Consider the following 16,170-nt stretch of genomic DNA (forward strand, 5'->3'; position numbering starts at 1 on the left):
AAGCTGTATCAATGACATTTTGGAAAAATATCTTAAGGCATGAAACCCTGGATGAGCACGAGGCTTTGCCATTTTCTCGTTAATGTAAATCCACAGCTGCGGAATGTCTGTGATTCCTGACATAGCTGCACAGTACACATACGTGGTGTGTAGAACCCCTCCCTGGCTCCTCTCTCTCTCACAGCAGGATCAACAAAGCTATTTCTAGTCGATCAGAGCTTTATTGGCTCCTGGGGACTGTGCTGAAAATAGCACAGAGCTTCTCTGACTGACACAGCATTCACAAAGCAGAGGGCGGGGAGGTAAGAAAGACGGACATGACACTGAAGGAGGATGAGGATACTAGCGGAATTCAAAGTAAGTGCAGGAATGATAAAAAGTATGGCTGGAGGGTGATGGTGAACACACACGCTCACTGGTGCACACAATGTGAATGTACTCTAACTAATCTGTTGTATGCTAACGGGACAGCAAATAGCAGCACAGTGTATTGGCTCAGATCATAGACATAGTCAACCCTTACACTGCCAAATCTCAGCTGCTGGCATGCTTTCACTGCACACACCCTCCAGCCATACATTTATAGACATACTTACACCTTATGCAAACCTCTGTACTCTGCTTTCCAGGAACAGAGCTATAAGTTACATTTATAGATAAGATAGATTATGACACTGAGAATCAGAGCCACTCTTGCAATATTTTACCAAAAAAAAATGACACAAGCAGCTATAAATAATTCATTGGTCAGCACAGAGAACAGTGAAAATATCTACACCAGAAGATTGTGGATTTGTTTTCAGTTCTGACAAAAACACTGCCTCCAATTCAAATCACAGGTTTATAACAATATGCGCATTCGATTACGGTATCATTTCTATATTAATTCATTTACAAGGGAGTTGTATAGAGGATGCTAAACATAAGTTAATAATAATAATAGTAATAATAATAATAATAATAATAATTATTATTATTATTATTATTATTATTATTATAACTGTACAAAGGAAAATGTCCAAGTAGTGGGAAGTGATGTTTAAGGCTTTGTTATGCTTTGTAAGGCCCTTAACCCTCCAGGGATGCTGTGTCATGGCTAATCCTGCACTCCCACCCCAGCTTTCCAACAAGTTGGGATCTACAGTGGAAAGACTGTTTTGTATATGTGACAAATAAAAAATTCTTCTCCTTATCGTTCATATGTTGAAGTTTTCAGTAACGAGGAATTTACATATTTTGTGATAATTCAGTAGTTAAGTTCAAGACAGTGAGAGAAGATGACTATATATTTTTATAATGTATTGGATTACAGGAACTAACATTTCTGATTTTATATTATCGAATATAATTCCCTTAACTCATAGGTTTATGCAAGTTTGTTAGGTCATCATTGGGCCTAGTGACAAAACTAATATAACAATGTTTTTTTAAATAGGGATTTGTGTAAAGCATTGAGCTGAGAACATGTCGTTCTGAGAAATGTAGGAGGTTTTAATGATTAAGTGATATAGAGCTGAAGAGAAGATCTGCTTTCAGGAAGGAAACTCACAAACCTTTTGTTTGGAGCACTTTATGTGGTTTGAACGATTAATACACTGGCAAACATGGTTTCTCAGATTGATATGGCTGCCACTGCAAAAGCTGTAATGATACTTTTAGACAAAAATATAGTTGGATTACAGTTTACATTAATATTCCTTTAACTGACATGATATAACACATTAACATAAACCACATACTTCAGCAATAATACATCATTATTATCATTAATAATCATGTTTGTACTGGTGATATATTTACACCTTTTACATTACTTTTGGTTATTTAATGCTGACGTTCTTGGACTGTTAATTTTAAAGACTGTTAAAAGGGAAATGTTAATGTAAAATTTGATTCTTTTTTTATATTCATAGAACTTCACTATAAACAGAACTGTTTTTCTGAATGGAGCTTGTCTGAGTGGTGATAGGTGAAAGCTGAATGTAGTAAAATGAGAACAGTCGGCTCTCTCTCTCTCTCTCTCTCTCTCTCTCTCTATTTCTCTTTCCCAGAAGGTAATGAACACTCTTTGTACCTGGCAAAGTGCCATTAGAATAAATCTCATGCTCTCTCATACAATCCAGTAGCTCAGGTGGTCAATCCAAGCAATTGTTGAGAAAACAGATGGTTATGCCAAGTACTCTTAAAATAAATGAAAAGGCTGGTCAGAGTGCCATTGAGAAACACATCATCGTAGTAATACGATTGTCATACTATTGGCTGAGGCTGTTGCTAATTAATTCTCACGTCATAAAAGGTTAAAAAAACCTGAAAAGACATATTAAGGTTATTACAGGGCATTAATGCAGTATTTATGTAAATGACAAGTCATGTTTAAATTATTCAGGTTTCAAGGAGGATTTGTTATATAAGTATTTAATCCATGTCATTAAATTAGAGGTAAAACTCCAAAAGCACCTTATTTTTTTCTCAACTCCTTCAACTGCACATTTTTGCATTTAACTTCAACTTTTTTCTTATTCATACAGTAAAAAATGATTAAAATTATTACAAAAAAATTATTTTTATAATAAACTGTTTGTTATTATTGCTATTAATATTCTGTTTAGCAAAATGGATAAGAATGCAACATATTCATATGACTGAAGTCTTTCCACATGACAGCCGTGCACACACTAGACGTCCTAGAGAACCCCATGCTGAACACCTTTTCCCTTTTCCCAGGCTAGATTATATCTTGTTAGCTATTTAAAAAATCCATACCTACACTTGAGCAGATGCACAAACAGAAGGTCTTACCTTTGCAGGTGAAGCACTTGATGTGGAAATGCTTGCTCTGCACACGCAGTACCTCCCCCTTGCATGGCTCCCCGCATTTGTAACACTGGATGACTAGTTTCTCTGGGGGCCGGTGGGCTTCCTGAGGATGGGCCACTATGGGAGAAAGCACAAAGACAAATCTTTACTTAAAGAAAAAGGCTAATGCAAGTAGGTGGCCAGTCATCCAGCTGCATAAAATGAACTAAAAACAGTTTCAGCTGAAATGCAGCTACCGGATGAACTAACACCACATAACTAGAAACAAATATAAAGCATAATCGCATTTAGATCAAACTGCAGAGTGTGCAAATATGTCCACGCTCTGTGAAAATGAAAAATGTTACAATACACAGGAACGTCATCGCTACCTCAAATATTAACAGAATTGGATAATTGGGTGACTTTAACTCTTTTTTTCCCCTGAGGCTAGAAAATTGAATTTCCAGCTATTTTGCTGTCATTGTTCATTACATTTTAGAAATGTCAAGTCACACTCCACACTGGTGGTTAATGACTCATATGAAATTAGACTTGCAGGGCTTTAATAATTTGTAGTATTTTCAAAGTATTTCTCTTTTTACCTAATGTACTACAGGCAATATTTTCATAGAAAATAATCCCACAAAAAACCCCAAACTGTGTTATTTTTGTATGAATGTTTTCATCTTTCGAAGTAAACAATGACATCAAACCCATTTGTGCTCTCTGAGACGCCCCGTCATTGTTCATATGCATCTAAAATTGCCATTACATTTAAAGCTAAAAGGTTAAACGTAAGGTTATCGGAACAAAGATAAACACATCTCACACTGAATGCTAACAGTGTCCTGACTAATTTTATATCACACTTGCAGCAATAAAATAATTCATCTGTTTATCTTGATTGAAATTGTCTTATAATTGGATTTCTGTTCGGCCAGTGGAATGGAATAACTGTGTACTGATAAAAAGGTTGAATATAATATACTTTAAGTCTAAAGGACCAAATACAAACTCAACAGACTCTAAACAGCCAATTAAAGGTACAGCATGATGCTGGAGTGTTTCTGTACCAGCACATGCCTACACCACGGGTGACGGCACACTGTGTAGGTGTGAGTGGTGTAGTGATGCACCATGTTAGGATGTGTATGATCTGTATGGCTGGGTAGATGGAATGCTCTGTTTATCAGAACCACATGGAGAGTTTTTGACCTCCTTATCCGACTTCCCTCCCACCGTAGTATTTACTCACCTCATACACTGACTTATTGTCTATAAATCTGAACCACTCATCCCAAATGTCACCCGGAGTTTTGTATAAGCTCTTGCATAACAGCAGCCAATCACAACTGCACAATAGTACTTGCTTAATTAAAACTCACACACACACATACACACACATACACACACGGATAGAAATAGATCACTAGAGGCTGGTTTTTGCTCCCTGAAATGTACTGAGGCTTGTAACATCATTGGCCTCTTCATCTTTCTTTTTCTCTTTCTCTCTGTCTCTTTCTCATTGGCAAGCTTATTGACAGTCACTAGAGCCAAAATATTATCTCCACATGCTTCCACTTTGAGCTCCTTCAAAACAGTGCTCAAGCTTTTCAAAGAAAAGCTCTTAAACTGAAGCTCTCTTCAGTCAGTCGTTCTAATTCCGTCTCTATTTGCCAACGCTCCTCACCTTCTCATGATCTCTCATTTACTGTCATTCTTCTCTACCCCATAATATTTGCTACTGCACCAAGTCATCCCTTCTGAATAAGTATCCTCCCTCTTCTCTGTGAGAGTTGATCTATTCTTCTCAGATCTAATCGTGAGCCACTTGAAAGCTCTGCATGAGATTAGTGTAGGAAAGAATGTGTCAGACTGAGAGCACACTCTTTAGTGGCCAGTCAGGTTACACAAGCCTGCTGCCACAGAGCCGCTCCACTAATTAAACAACTCATTTTAAAAGCCCTGACAGCCATTCCCATGACAAGCTGCTCACAAAAACACACATCTGATTCAATTAAAGTGCCTGTTTTGTCTCTCTCTCCATAGTCCTTTCTGCCATTGAGTCTCAGGCTAGGCCATGAATCCTCAGGAATGCTCCTATTGCAGCACAGAAGGAAGCACAAGGATTTCTCACAGACCAGATTTCACCGCTGGAGAAAGATGTTGCTATGGCAACCAGATTTAATGTCACGACAATACGGCACAGGGAAAGTTGTATAATGTAACAGGAGAATGAGGCTGCAGTATTTTGTCAGGCTGACACTAAGGAATAGGCAGGTGCATTTATGCTGCATGTTGTTTTTCTGTAGCTACAAAGCCACTTTCAGACCTTACCAAAAAAAGAAATCCTATGCTCAACTGTTAAGGACCCAACTGTGAGTGAGATAAAAGGTAGGTAGTAAAAAAAAAGGCCTAATTGCAAACTCCCCGTTCATGTCATTATAAAATGTGTTCATGTGGTGAAGCAATACAATTCAAATAAAATGCTTCTGTGAATCACCCATTCATGCCAGATGTTTTAAAGATATACTGTGTACAGTTTCTTTAACACGGCAGTATGTACTGCAGATTTAGCAGCACTGAACATCACCCACTTATGCAAATCATCATATGGAGAGGGATCTCCTTGAGCATTATGTGTTACTCATACTGAGTGTGAAGCATAGATGTGGAACACATCCCATGCCTGACAGGGAACGGAGCCAGATGGTGTGAGAAAAAACACTGTAAGAAGGAACACAGCCTTTTAATCCCCCTGATCTGAGTCATACAAGCTGTACAGGTATGAACTGAGTAAAGCTAATGAGTGGGTTAATACATTACTTATATTTGCATGGCCAATTTCCTGACACATACTACCAGACACATCATTTTTAGAATTCTATGATACTTAAGAACGTTTTCTAACTCCTAAAAGTATAAAGTATTATTCAGATTGTCAGGGTGTTATTCAGTAACTGCTATGGAGCTAACAGGAAAGACATGTAGTTATTAGACGAGGTTTCCACACGTGGAAGACATGAGTTTCAGTTGCCCAGAAAGTGATTGGGCCGACATTGTGTTTGCAGCATTACGTAACACTGTGTTCGCACCTCAGTAAAAAGCAAAATTCAGGTCACTGGTCAACAATTTTTTGGTGATGGTATTCTGTCCTTGTATTGTACACACCTAAGTCAATGCGTGTAGTGCAGCAGGCAGTGTGATTAGGTATGAGTAAAGTCAAATTACAGCATTATCACATATGATCTCTACACTGGAATAAAGGCTGGTCTCTGCACTCATAATAAGCTACTTTGACCTCAGAGGACACAACTAACTTATTCAAACTGCCAAACTGATTAGCTGTAATAGTAATATTTGGGCTAAACAGAAGCCATCATGAGACCATTCTTTAACAGTATAGGTGATAAAAGACAAACCTTATTATTGGAAAATTATAAAAAAATTAAAACAAAACTCTATCCATTTTCTGTATCACTTAGGGGACATCACAGGCGGTGTGTCAACCCATGTAAAGATGCAATCACACACATACTCACACACCACAAACAATTTATAATTTACAAAAAAGGATCCAATCGGCTTAAAATGCATGTTTTTAGGGGAAACCAAAATACCCAAACCCTTAAAAAGTCCTCAAAGCACAGGGAGAACACAGGGCAGAGGCAAGAATCAAACAACCAACCCTGAAAATGCTAATCACTAAACCACTGTGTCCCCCACTTCATGTAACAAACGTTAACTAGATGCATTAAATGTGTGCTATAATACAATTAATAAGTATCTTATCAGCACGTAAGCTTGAGTGAAGCTAACAGAAATGAATCGAAGCGAGTAACCTTCAAAGTCGTTCTTATTAAACAATGAATATCCCTGAAAAGACAAGATAATGTAAATACAATCAGGCAGAAGAGCATAAAACGGATATGGCCCCTTTATCAGCTGTGCAAGGAGTAAAGTGGGAAAAGGTTTTAAACTGTTAGTAGAGGGATCACTCAGTCGACTGTAATGTCACCTTAACACCTGGACAAAAGACAGTCATAAATACAGCTGTCAAAGTATTGTAAGCTAATCTGCAGCACTGGAGCAATGGACAAGAAGACAAGGTTATAACCATCTGTAGGCTGAATAATAACCTGGATTTATTACACAACAGATTTATTACACAATGGATTTATTACACAATGCAAATCACCAGTTTCGAACACTATATTTCACGTGTTTCACAAATATTATGACTTGTTCTGTTTTGTGTTATCTAGCTCAAGATTATAAAAGTGGTTATTACTGTATGTAATGACACCTGTAACAGCCCACAGAACAAATGCAATTAAAGAGGTGGGCAGCCGGCCTGTTTGTTCTGAGTGATGATTAAAAACTGTAACCTCACAGCATGGAGGGCAAGAGTCATCTCTCTATTCAAACAATGACACAGGTACAGTATAGCAGAAACAGCACACACTTAGGTTTTAGTTTGCTATTTACAATGTATTAACTCACTTTCTGGACAGGCAAACAGCTATTATTTTAACTGTTTAAGCTTAAAGTCATGAAACAGTACTGTACTATTAAAAGCTACAGTTTTATCTACGATGGAACACATACGCGTTAATCAGTACTGTGTGTCTTTGACAGGAGTCCAAATGTCCTCCTTCGTGCACTCTGATATCACAAGAGTGTGTGGCGCCTGGAAGCTTCTAGATTATGTGTGAGCCTCAAATGCTCTGGCAAATACATGGATGACCATGAGCTAGTTTATTTACTTTTTTTTTTTTTATTAATTTTTTTTTGAAAAAAAAAAAAAAAAAATCAAGATGAAGCATGATTTAAATATATTTTACTGAATTAGTGAATTTTACCTCATCCTGATTCTCTATCAATCAAATATATACCTTTTATTCATGCAGTGCATGCTGTGAATGCTAATGTACCTGCATGAGCCTCACACACATTTGTATCAAATTGCTGGCAAAACCAGGTAAAATTGTGAGTCTAAACGTGTGTTAAGTTGAAATACATGCATGTTTGTGCAGTGTGCCTAAAGAATGTGTGTCTGATAGTGTCCAGGTGTTTGCTTGTGTATTAGCTATGATTTTTGGGCTATGATTCAAACATGTAGTATAGTCTCAGCAGCAGACCACTCGTTGCCTGGTTGCCATGGATACCATGATGGGCTAAATACATTATTGAGCCTATTCTCTCTCTCTCTCTCTCTCTCTCTCTCTCTCTCTCTCTCACACACACACACACACACACATACACACACATTCTGCACAAATCATTTAGAAACATCTTGTGACTCATGATCTACTTTTGTAGTATTCCTGAATCATCCACTTTGGTGCAGTGTTCCTTCAAAACCCACCCGGGATCCTATCTGCTCCCATCATCCAGCTGTGGCAGGAACGATGTACGATGTACGGTAGTGTGTTTCTCTCTGAATTGCATCCTAGCTGCTTAGCCCAACTCAGGTCCCTTTTGTGCATTTTGTAAATAATTCAAGGCTATTTAATTCTTAAATACACTTGCACAATGTTCTTTCTGGAAATAGTTGATGTCCTACATGTGAAGTGCTTCTTCTATTTGTGTTATTTAAATCATGTGTTTAGGAAGAAGGCGGTACAGAGGCATTTGTAAGAAGGACATTAAGTACTTAACAGCTGATTCTGTTCCACTTGCTAGTGTAAAATCACACAGCAGAGATTGCTGAGATTTTTACCAGTCCCCATTGACAGACACACACATATGGTTGTGAAAGGTTCTGCATAGATTTCAGTATGCATACAGTACAGACACAGTCAAATGCATGCACACTTAAATCTATCCTTGGTAAACCCTTCCTTTAGCTGTGAATTTTAAGACCAGTTGATACTGAGACACAATTATATCCACAACAGTATCATATTGATGGCCACAAATTACAATAACAATAATACATAAAAGCATCCTCATTAAAGCCATGTGTGTGCAGACGCTCTCTCAAATTCCAGCATCCTACATGCACACACGCTAAACACACCCACTCTCCTCAGACAGGAAGTATCTTCTGCATAATCACATTCTCTCTGGACTGCAAAAAAACTGTTTGTTTGTACACCATGCCAACTACCTTTCTCCTTCACCATGACCATTGGCTCCTTCTGGGGCTTGAGAGAGGAGAGCCGCTTCTGCTGCTGTTGCTTCTTTCTGCCTTCACTGGGTCTTCCTGCACTCTCTACCTCTCAGCCCAAAGAAGAGGAAGAGAGAGTGAGAGAGAGAGAGAGAGAGAGAGAGAGAGAGAGAGAGAGAGAGAGAGAGAGAGAGAGAGAGAGAGAAAGCCAATATAAGAAGAAAAGAAATAAAAGAAGGCAGAGGAACTGACAGAGAGAGAGAGAGAGAGAGAGAGAGAGGGAGAGAGAGAGAGAGAGAGAGAGAGAGAGAGAGAGAGGGAGAGCTAGTCCTGTCAAACTAGGCAGCCAGTCGGCACTGTGTAACTGCTCTTTTGGTCTCCGTTTCTTAAGCCTTCCCCTTTTCTGCCCGTGTGTGTGTGCGTGAGAGTGTGTGTGTGTTTGAGGACTCTTCCGTCGCTGTGCTGAAATAACCAGGTTGCAGCTGCTGTGTGTGACAAATGCAGATTCCATAGTCATAATCCCTCCCAGTTATAGAGACACCACCTTAAATTCTTCAAAAGGACTGAAAGGGGAGGGCAGTGTGCAGCACATGTGACTCTATTTTATATTCACTGCTACTCTCTCTCGCTCTCTCTCTCTCTCACTCACTCTCTCACTCACTCTCTCATTGTTTCACCCTCTGTGTGTTTGTATTTCTATCTGTTTTCCATCATTGTTCAGCGCAGCTTCTAGTTTGCTTTACATCCATCATCTGCAGACAGACTAGAGTCTTTTTCACCAAACTATGTACCCTCTCAGCTTTTGCACTTTTCTACAAAACAACCACCATTCAAACAGTTACAGCAGTTGTCCAGTGAATTATTGGATAACAGTGGATATGCTCATACTCCCTCAGAAAAAATCTTCATACTTAAATACATAGGACCATCTGTGCTATAGCGATATACTGAGTAGTTTTTAAAACTGCCAGAGCCTGGTCTGGTCTATTGTGGTACCGTGGCAGTAGATTATAGGATTACTGGTGGTACAATTGAGTTTGCAAGTCGATTGAGAGGTGTTATTAATACCCGACCGCTGTGCTGTGCATCTCTAAGGGGGAATTGTGTGCAGAGGGAATTAGGCAGCTCTGAGGAATTATGAATAGAGTATATAAGATGGGGAAGATTCCTGCTCCCAACATCTCTGTCTATGTTAATCCTTTTCCACTTTGCCAGGATAAATTTGTGTTATTTCTGAGCCTGCAGATTTGTTCAGAAACCAGTATCACAATGGCATCAAAGGCTTGGGCTGGCATCATTCCCATGACAACAAAATGAAATGACTGTTTTTAGGACTTTCAATACAGTCCAGGTGGAATGGATAGGGATGTGAAAAATAATATTAAAAAATGAATTACCCACTCACTCACTCATGCTTTATCATGTGCTGGTTCACAAAGGATCTGGAGCCTATCCCGGGAACACCAGACAAGTTGTGGGAATGTGGCCTTGATGGCAGTCTATTACAAAGCACCATTAAATTCAATTCAATTCAGTTTTATTTGTTTAGCGCTTTTAACAATTTACATGGTCAAAAAACAGCTTTATAGAAATGCACAGTGTATTTAGTCGGGTAAAAGTGGAGAACCGAAAAATAGGCCAGACAGAAGGTGCACAGAAACTGCACATATAGTCAGCCGACACCAGGGTCAAAACCAAGGACGACAGAGTTGAGTTGGAAAAGACTCTCTTTCTGAGAGTTCCAATTCGATTTAATTTAAATTTATTCGTATAGCGCTTTTAACAGTGGACATCAAAGCATCTTTACAGAATATAAGTTGAAAATTCTAAATGAATATTAGATATATTTAGATGTGTTTGTATTTATCCCCAATGAGCAAGCCTGAGGTGACTGAGGTGACTGTGGCAAGAAAAAAGTCCCTTAGATGGAAATGGAAGAAACCTTAAGAGGACCCAGACTCAAAGGGGAACCTCATCCTCATTTGGGTGACACCGGAGGGTGTGAGATTATAAATTGTTGTGATGCAGGATAAAGGCGAGCGAGGATTCAAATGCAGTCTATAGTTTAATTATCCAAAACACAAGAAACAGACAAACAGAACAAGGCAGAACACAGAGCTAACAGGAACATAGAAACAAACTTCCAACATGTAACAACGACCAACACCAGGGAAGTGGACAAACAGAGTATATATAGCTGACAGGAACCAATGACAAAGCAGAGACAATCAGAGACAAAGACAACACACCTGAGGAGATGAATGAGTTCAATCAGTGCCCGTGGGAACAAACGAGTGGGCGGAGCAAACAATTAACAACAGGGAAAGACAGCAGACAGAAACGGGGCAAAAACACAGACAGACTCATCACATAAATATACAATTTTATATATATACATATATATATATATATATATATATGTATATAAAATTTATTTATTTATTTATTTTTGTATAACAGCACCGTCTGGAGTGTGTTATTCCACTTGTACCACTGTGATTTGCCAGTGACTGAATTTCTAAATAAATGTCAGATTACACTTTTTTTAATCATTATATTTTAGATTATAAACATCTAGGAGACAAGTGAGTTCTTGTCTTTTAACAGAAAGTTTAGTCATATAAGTGCCTGTGAATGAGCTGTTTCAACAGAAACAGTAATTAAAACAAGTGTATTATTATAGACCTTTCATTTATTTCCATTAGAGAACTGTAAGTACTGTAGGTGAAAAGTCCTACCTCAGATTACTCAGTGGTTCTCATCATAGCTGTGAAAATGCAGGCAACGTAATGAAAAGGCTTGCTGGTGTCCAGAATGTGCATCAGCCCTTGCAACTGGTCAGTGAATATGAGGTGCATCTTTATTGAGAAAGCATAAAGTCAGAGCTACTGTCACAGCAACTGAAGTATACTTCAAACCAGGAGTATCTGAAGGTAGAGGAGATGAGCTGAATTTCAAACAGCAGATTCACACTGCGTGTGTGTGCGTGTGTGTGTGTCTCAGGTTATATAGAAGTCGCCACTGTATGCATTTTAGATGAAATCCTGACTATGCCTTCTGTGTAAAATACAGTGTAACATATGTACAGTGTAAAAATAAAATGGCAAATTAAGTATTATATCATTTTTTAAAAAGGGATATCATTTTCTGTAGTAAAACAAAGACATGGCACACAGTCATAACAAAGGAAGCGATTAGAAAAGAAAAGCTCGAAAATGTTTGCAGTGAAATTCATCTTAGACACAAGGGCTTTAAAAATGACAAACAACTACTTTAACCACTTAAATGCTGCTATTTGACTCAGCAAATGAGGATTTCTTACTCTTAGCCTCCTGATTTTAGTGTCAGTAAACCTAAACTCAATAATACACAGAGGGGTTCTTTGTCAGTCTTCCCTCAGAAGTCTCCTTTGAATGGTAGACTGTTGATTTAGTCATTGCAGGGACTCTGCTCTGCTGGTAAATGATTGATCGGTTGAATGGAGACATGAGCGCAGTAATGTGCTGGTTCCTTTCTATGATCATGCTTCACTGGAGAGCATTGCGTCAAACAGTAACAAAAAACAGGCCAGTGCATCCATGTGAGAGAGATTGAGAGACACTGCAGTGCTGTAATCATGTGTCACTACAGAGTTGTACACTACAAAGCTTTCACTGGACTACAGCTAAGAATATTCTTTTTCAAAAATGTTTATGAGTAAAGCCAGCCGAGAGATAGAAAATGCAGACTAAGAAAGCAAAGGTATTGCATCATGCTGTATCTCGTTCGGGTTGGACATCCTTTCGGCTTTACAGCTCCAGCGTCTCGAGTTTGAGTTACTGTCGGTGTAGAGTCTCAGATGTTCTCCATGTGTATGTGTGCATTTCCTCTTAAAACACAGCATTAGGTTGACTGGCAGTTTAAATGAGTGTTTGAATGAGTGTGTGAATGTTTTGTACGATGCCCTCCAACTGGACTGGCTTTCCATCCGGGCTGTGGAAGAAACAATGAACCAAGGAGCTGGGAGACTTGTTTGAATAAACTAAACAGAATACAGGATTTGTGTTGTTGATCCACTCAAGATCTCCTCTCTCTCCGGCATCGGTGTTTAATTGTGCATTTTCGAGTGCTTTTTGTTCACTTTCATGTTCCTCATCTTTGTCCCGACTAGATAAGAGAAAAGAGAATCTGTATTTTGATTCTTCTGTATGTCTTCACATATGGTGGCATTGATAATTAAACCTTGAACCTTGAACCGTTTTTTTTATTATTAGGTAAAGATATCTCATATCTCTAAAATACTTTGTTTTCCTATCTAGACACAATCACGAGCTTTCACTTCTCCATATCACCATAGAAAAAAATAAACATTAAACAAGTATCCAAGCAACAAGGATGCAGATTTTGTCCTGAATGTGGCCACTAGAGCAGCGCTTAAACACCAGGTGACACGCAGCACTACGTCTCAAAAGATATTATTCAGTATATTCAGCATTCTAGCGCACCATGTAGCTGCCACACAACCACACAGAGCTCATCCTCACCAGCTGTGGTGAGCAAGACCATATTTCTCACACAACATCCGCTGATGTGATATAAAACAAAGCTCTTCAGCAAAAAAGAAAAAGTTTAAATAAAGCTGTGATCGTTATGTTTGAACTTTTCTAATAAGTGAAACTGAAAAATAACGATCTGTAAACTAATCATTGAAAAGCTATTTTTTTGTGTACATTTAACACAAAGCCATTTTACATTTAGTAGATTTAAATAAACAAAAAAAGTGTCTCGTGTGTAAAACATTCCCTCACACACCAAAGTTCACTTTAATACAATTAACTGAATTAATAATTAGAAATAATCTAATAATTACTTTTAATGTCTAAAAATAATATCTCACTAAAAATCCACATTTAACCCAACTGTATAATTAGTGGCACTGATGACAGAGGATAAACTCATGGATCTCTGCAAACAACACAGTTAGTTTGGTTAAAACATGCATGTCTTGAGTTGGATTATTATCCTTAAAAAAATATTGAAACCATTCTTTTTTCTGCTGCTCACATGATATTTTTCCACATCCTAATCATATCGGACTCATTTTCATTCTATGGACAATATTGTGCTGTTCTATTCTGTCACAATGTACAAAATAATTTAGGAAATTTGGTTTGAAAGAACAACAATAGGAATTGTGCAATTAATGTAGTGCAATATTAAATTAATAATACTAAAGTTACACACTGATTGCTAATTTCATTTTGCCTGGAACAAAAAACGTGTTTGTGTCAAATCGTAGCACCAAATAAGAACTAAAGATGAAGTGTATACATATATAACATCGCTTTCTTTTTGGGATACTGCACATTTCTCATTTTCCATATGTAAGCTCTCTTACCAGCTCCTATATCAGAAGGTGGCATCCTCTCCAGGATCAGGTACTCTCTAGGGTCAAGGAAGGGCAGTTGTTCCATCATTGACTGTTTGGGAATGAGGTAAAGCACCTCGGCCACGTTTCCATCCTTATTGATTGACATGCGGCGCACAGAGTTCTTGTGCTTGACCTGGTCCTGAATAATGATGTCATCGCTGTGGCTCGAACCGCACAGCTTGCCCAGGGAGCTCAGTTTGGGCATGTTGAGGTCTTCTACCAAATGATGCAGATTATACACTAGTGGGTAAGGGGAAGTACCACACAGCACTCAGATACAACTCACTACACCGGGACTACAGAGTCTGAGGAGGGCAGATCCATGTGTGGTGGATGTACAGTAGTGCTTCTCCTCGGAAAGCAGAAAAGCAGCTCTGAGCTGCTACCCTGAGCTTATTCCTGGATGCTATAAGCAGCTTATGGCTGATGTATTTTTAGTGACTGTTTTCCCTTGAGGGCTGAAAGAGCACCTGGGCCAGCCCCGTGTCATGATTGATGATTTGGTGTCCACACACAGCAATACAAGCAGCACTGCTCTGAGATAGACACATAAACACCTTCTTTGATTAGGGGACTCTTTAAGAATTTCGTGTATGTCGTGTATTAGAATGTCATTTTCCTTGATCACTCACTCACTCACTCACTCATTTTCTACCGCTTATCCAAACTACCTCGCGTCACGGGGTACACCCTGAACGGAGTGCCAACCCATCACAGGACACACACACACTCTCATTCACTCACGCAAGCACACATTACGGACAATCTTCCAGAGATGCCAATCAACCTACCATGCATGTCTTTGGACCGGGGGAGGAAACCGGAGTACCCGGAGGAAACCCCTGAGGCACGGGGAGAACATGCAAACTCCACACACACAAGGCGGAGGCGGGAATCGAACCCCCAACCCTGGAGGTGTGAGGCGAACGTGCTAACCACTAAGCCACCGTGCCCAACTCCTTGATCACTCATTCATTATAATAATACTATAGACAAAACAGTGCAATCCAATTCAAATTCTTGTTTATATGGCTAATTATTTCCTATTTACTGGATTATTTCAGATCTACACCACCCTATGCATTTAGATTAAATTCAATCTGATTGAGGTGTTTACGTGAAGTCTTTTCAAGCCAGTTGAGCTATTAATCTGATTACTAACAGATTATTTGGTTGTAGAATAGGAGCAAAAAGCTCCTATTGTGTTACAACCTCAAAATATATACTGCATGTTTTGACTTTCCTTCGCCATACAAAGATTTAATTGTAAAAAATATTCAATAAAAACACTGTGTTCCTCTGTGTTTATACTCCAGAACGTATCCACATTTAACTTGGAACTTTACCAAGACAGCCACCTTGACCCTGGGTCATTAAGCACCACGGCGGAGCTGCTGTACAGTTTGTGTGAACAACCTCATTTAAAATAGACTCGTTTATGTGGGTATGATTTGTGCAAGGCCCAGATCATAGACACATAAATCATAAAAACCTTTTCTTCAGCAAAAACTAGACGACATTTAATAGTTAAAACAATTCACCTAGAGACCTTATTCATCTGGCTCATTAAACTGCTCATATAATAATGGTCTTCTCAGCAGGATTTGTGTAATATCTTTTCCACTGTGCACAGGAAATGATACAGGGCTTAACAACATTGTACATTAGTTGTACATTGGTACAACAACTTAACACACACACACACACACACACACACACACACACACCTAATGATTCTGGGAAACACAGTCCAGATAGTATGATGTCACAGAAAGTCATTTTATCCTGACGTAAGCCAAACTAAAAATATTCTAAAACATAAAATCCAGTAGAAATCCTAAATCCAAAA

At 38.7% G+C, this 16,170-nt stretch overlaps 1 protein-coding gene across 3 annotated transcripts in view; it reads right to left on the reverse strand.

Annotated features, from left to right (window-relative positions):
• Positions 1-16,170, reverse strand: part of ablim1b (actin binding LIM protein 1b) — a 60,075-nt gene that overhangs the window by 30,562 nt on the left and 13,343 nt on the right. The window contains exons 2-3 of one of the 3 annotated variants that reach the window (XM_060858345.1): positions 14,289-14,537; positions 2,800-2,934 (exon numbers count right to left, since the gene is read on the reverse strand). In XM_060858345.1, coding sequence (XP_060714328.1) covers positions 2,800-2,934; positions 14,289-14,537 — 384 coding nt within the window. Of the gene's footprint in view, positions 1-2,799; positions 2,935-8,911; positions 9,376-14,288; positions 14,538-16,170 lie in introns of those variants that run through there. The other 2 variants (XM_060858326.1, XM_060858336.1) reach the window with 2 other exon arrangements.

This window comes from Tachysurus vachellii, chromosome 2 (genome assembly GCF_030014155.1).
Source record: "Tachysurus vachellii isolate PV-2020 chromosome 2, HZAU_Pvac_v1, whole genome shotgun sequence".
Lineage (NCBI taxonomy): Eukaryota > Metazoa > Chordata > Actinopteri > Siluriformes > Bagridae > Tachysurus > Tachysurus vachellii.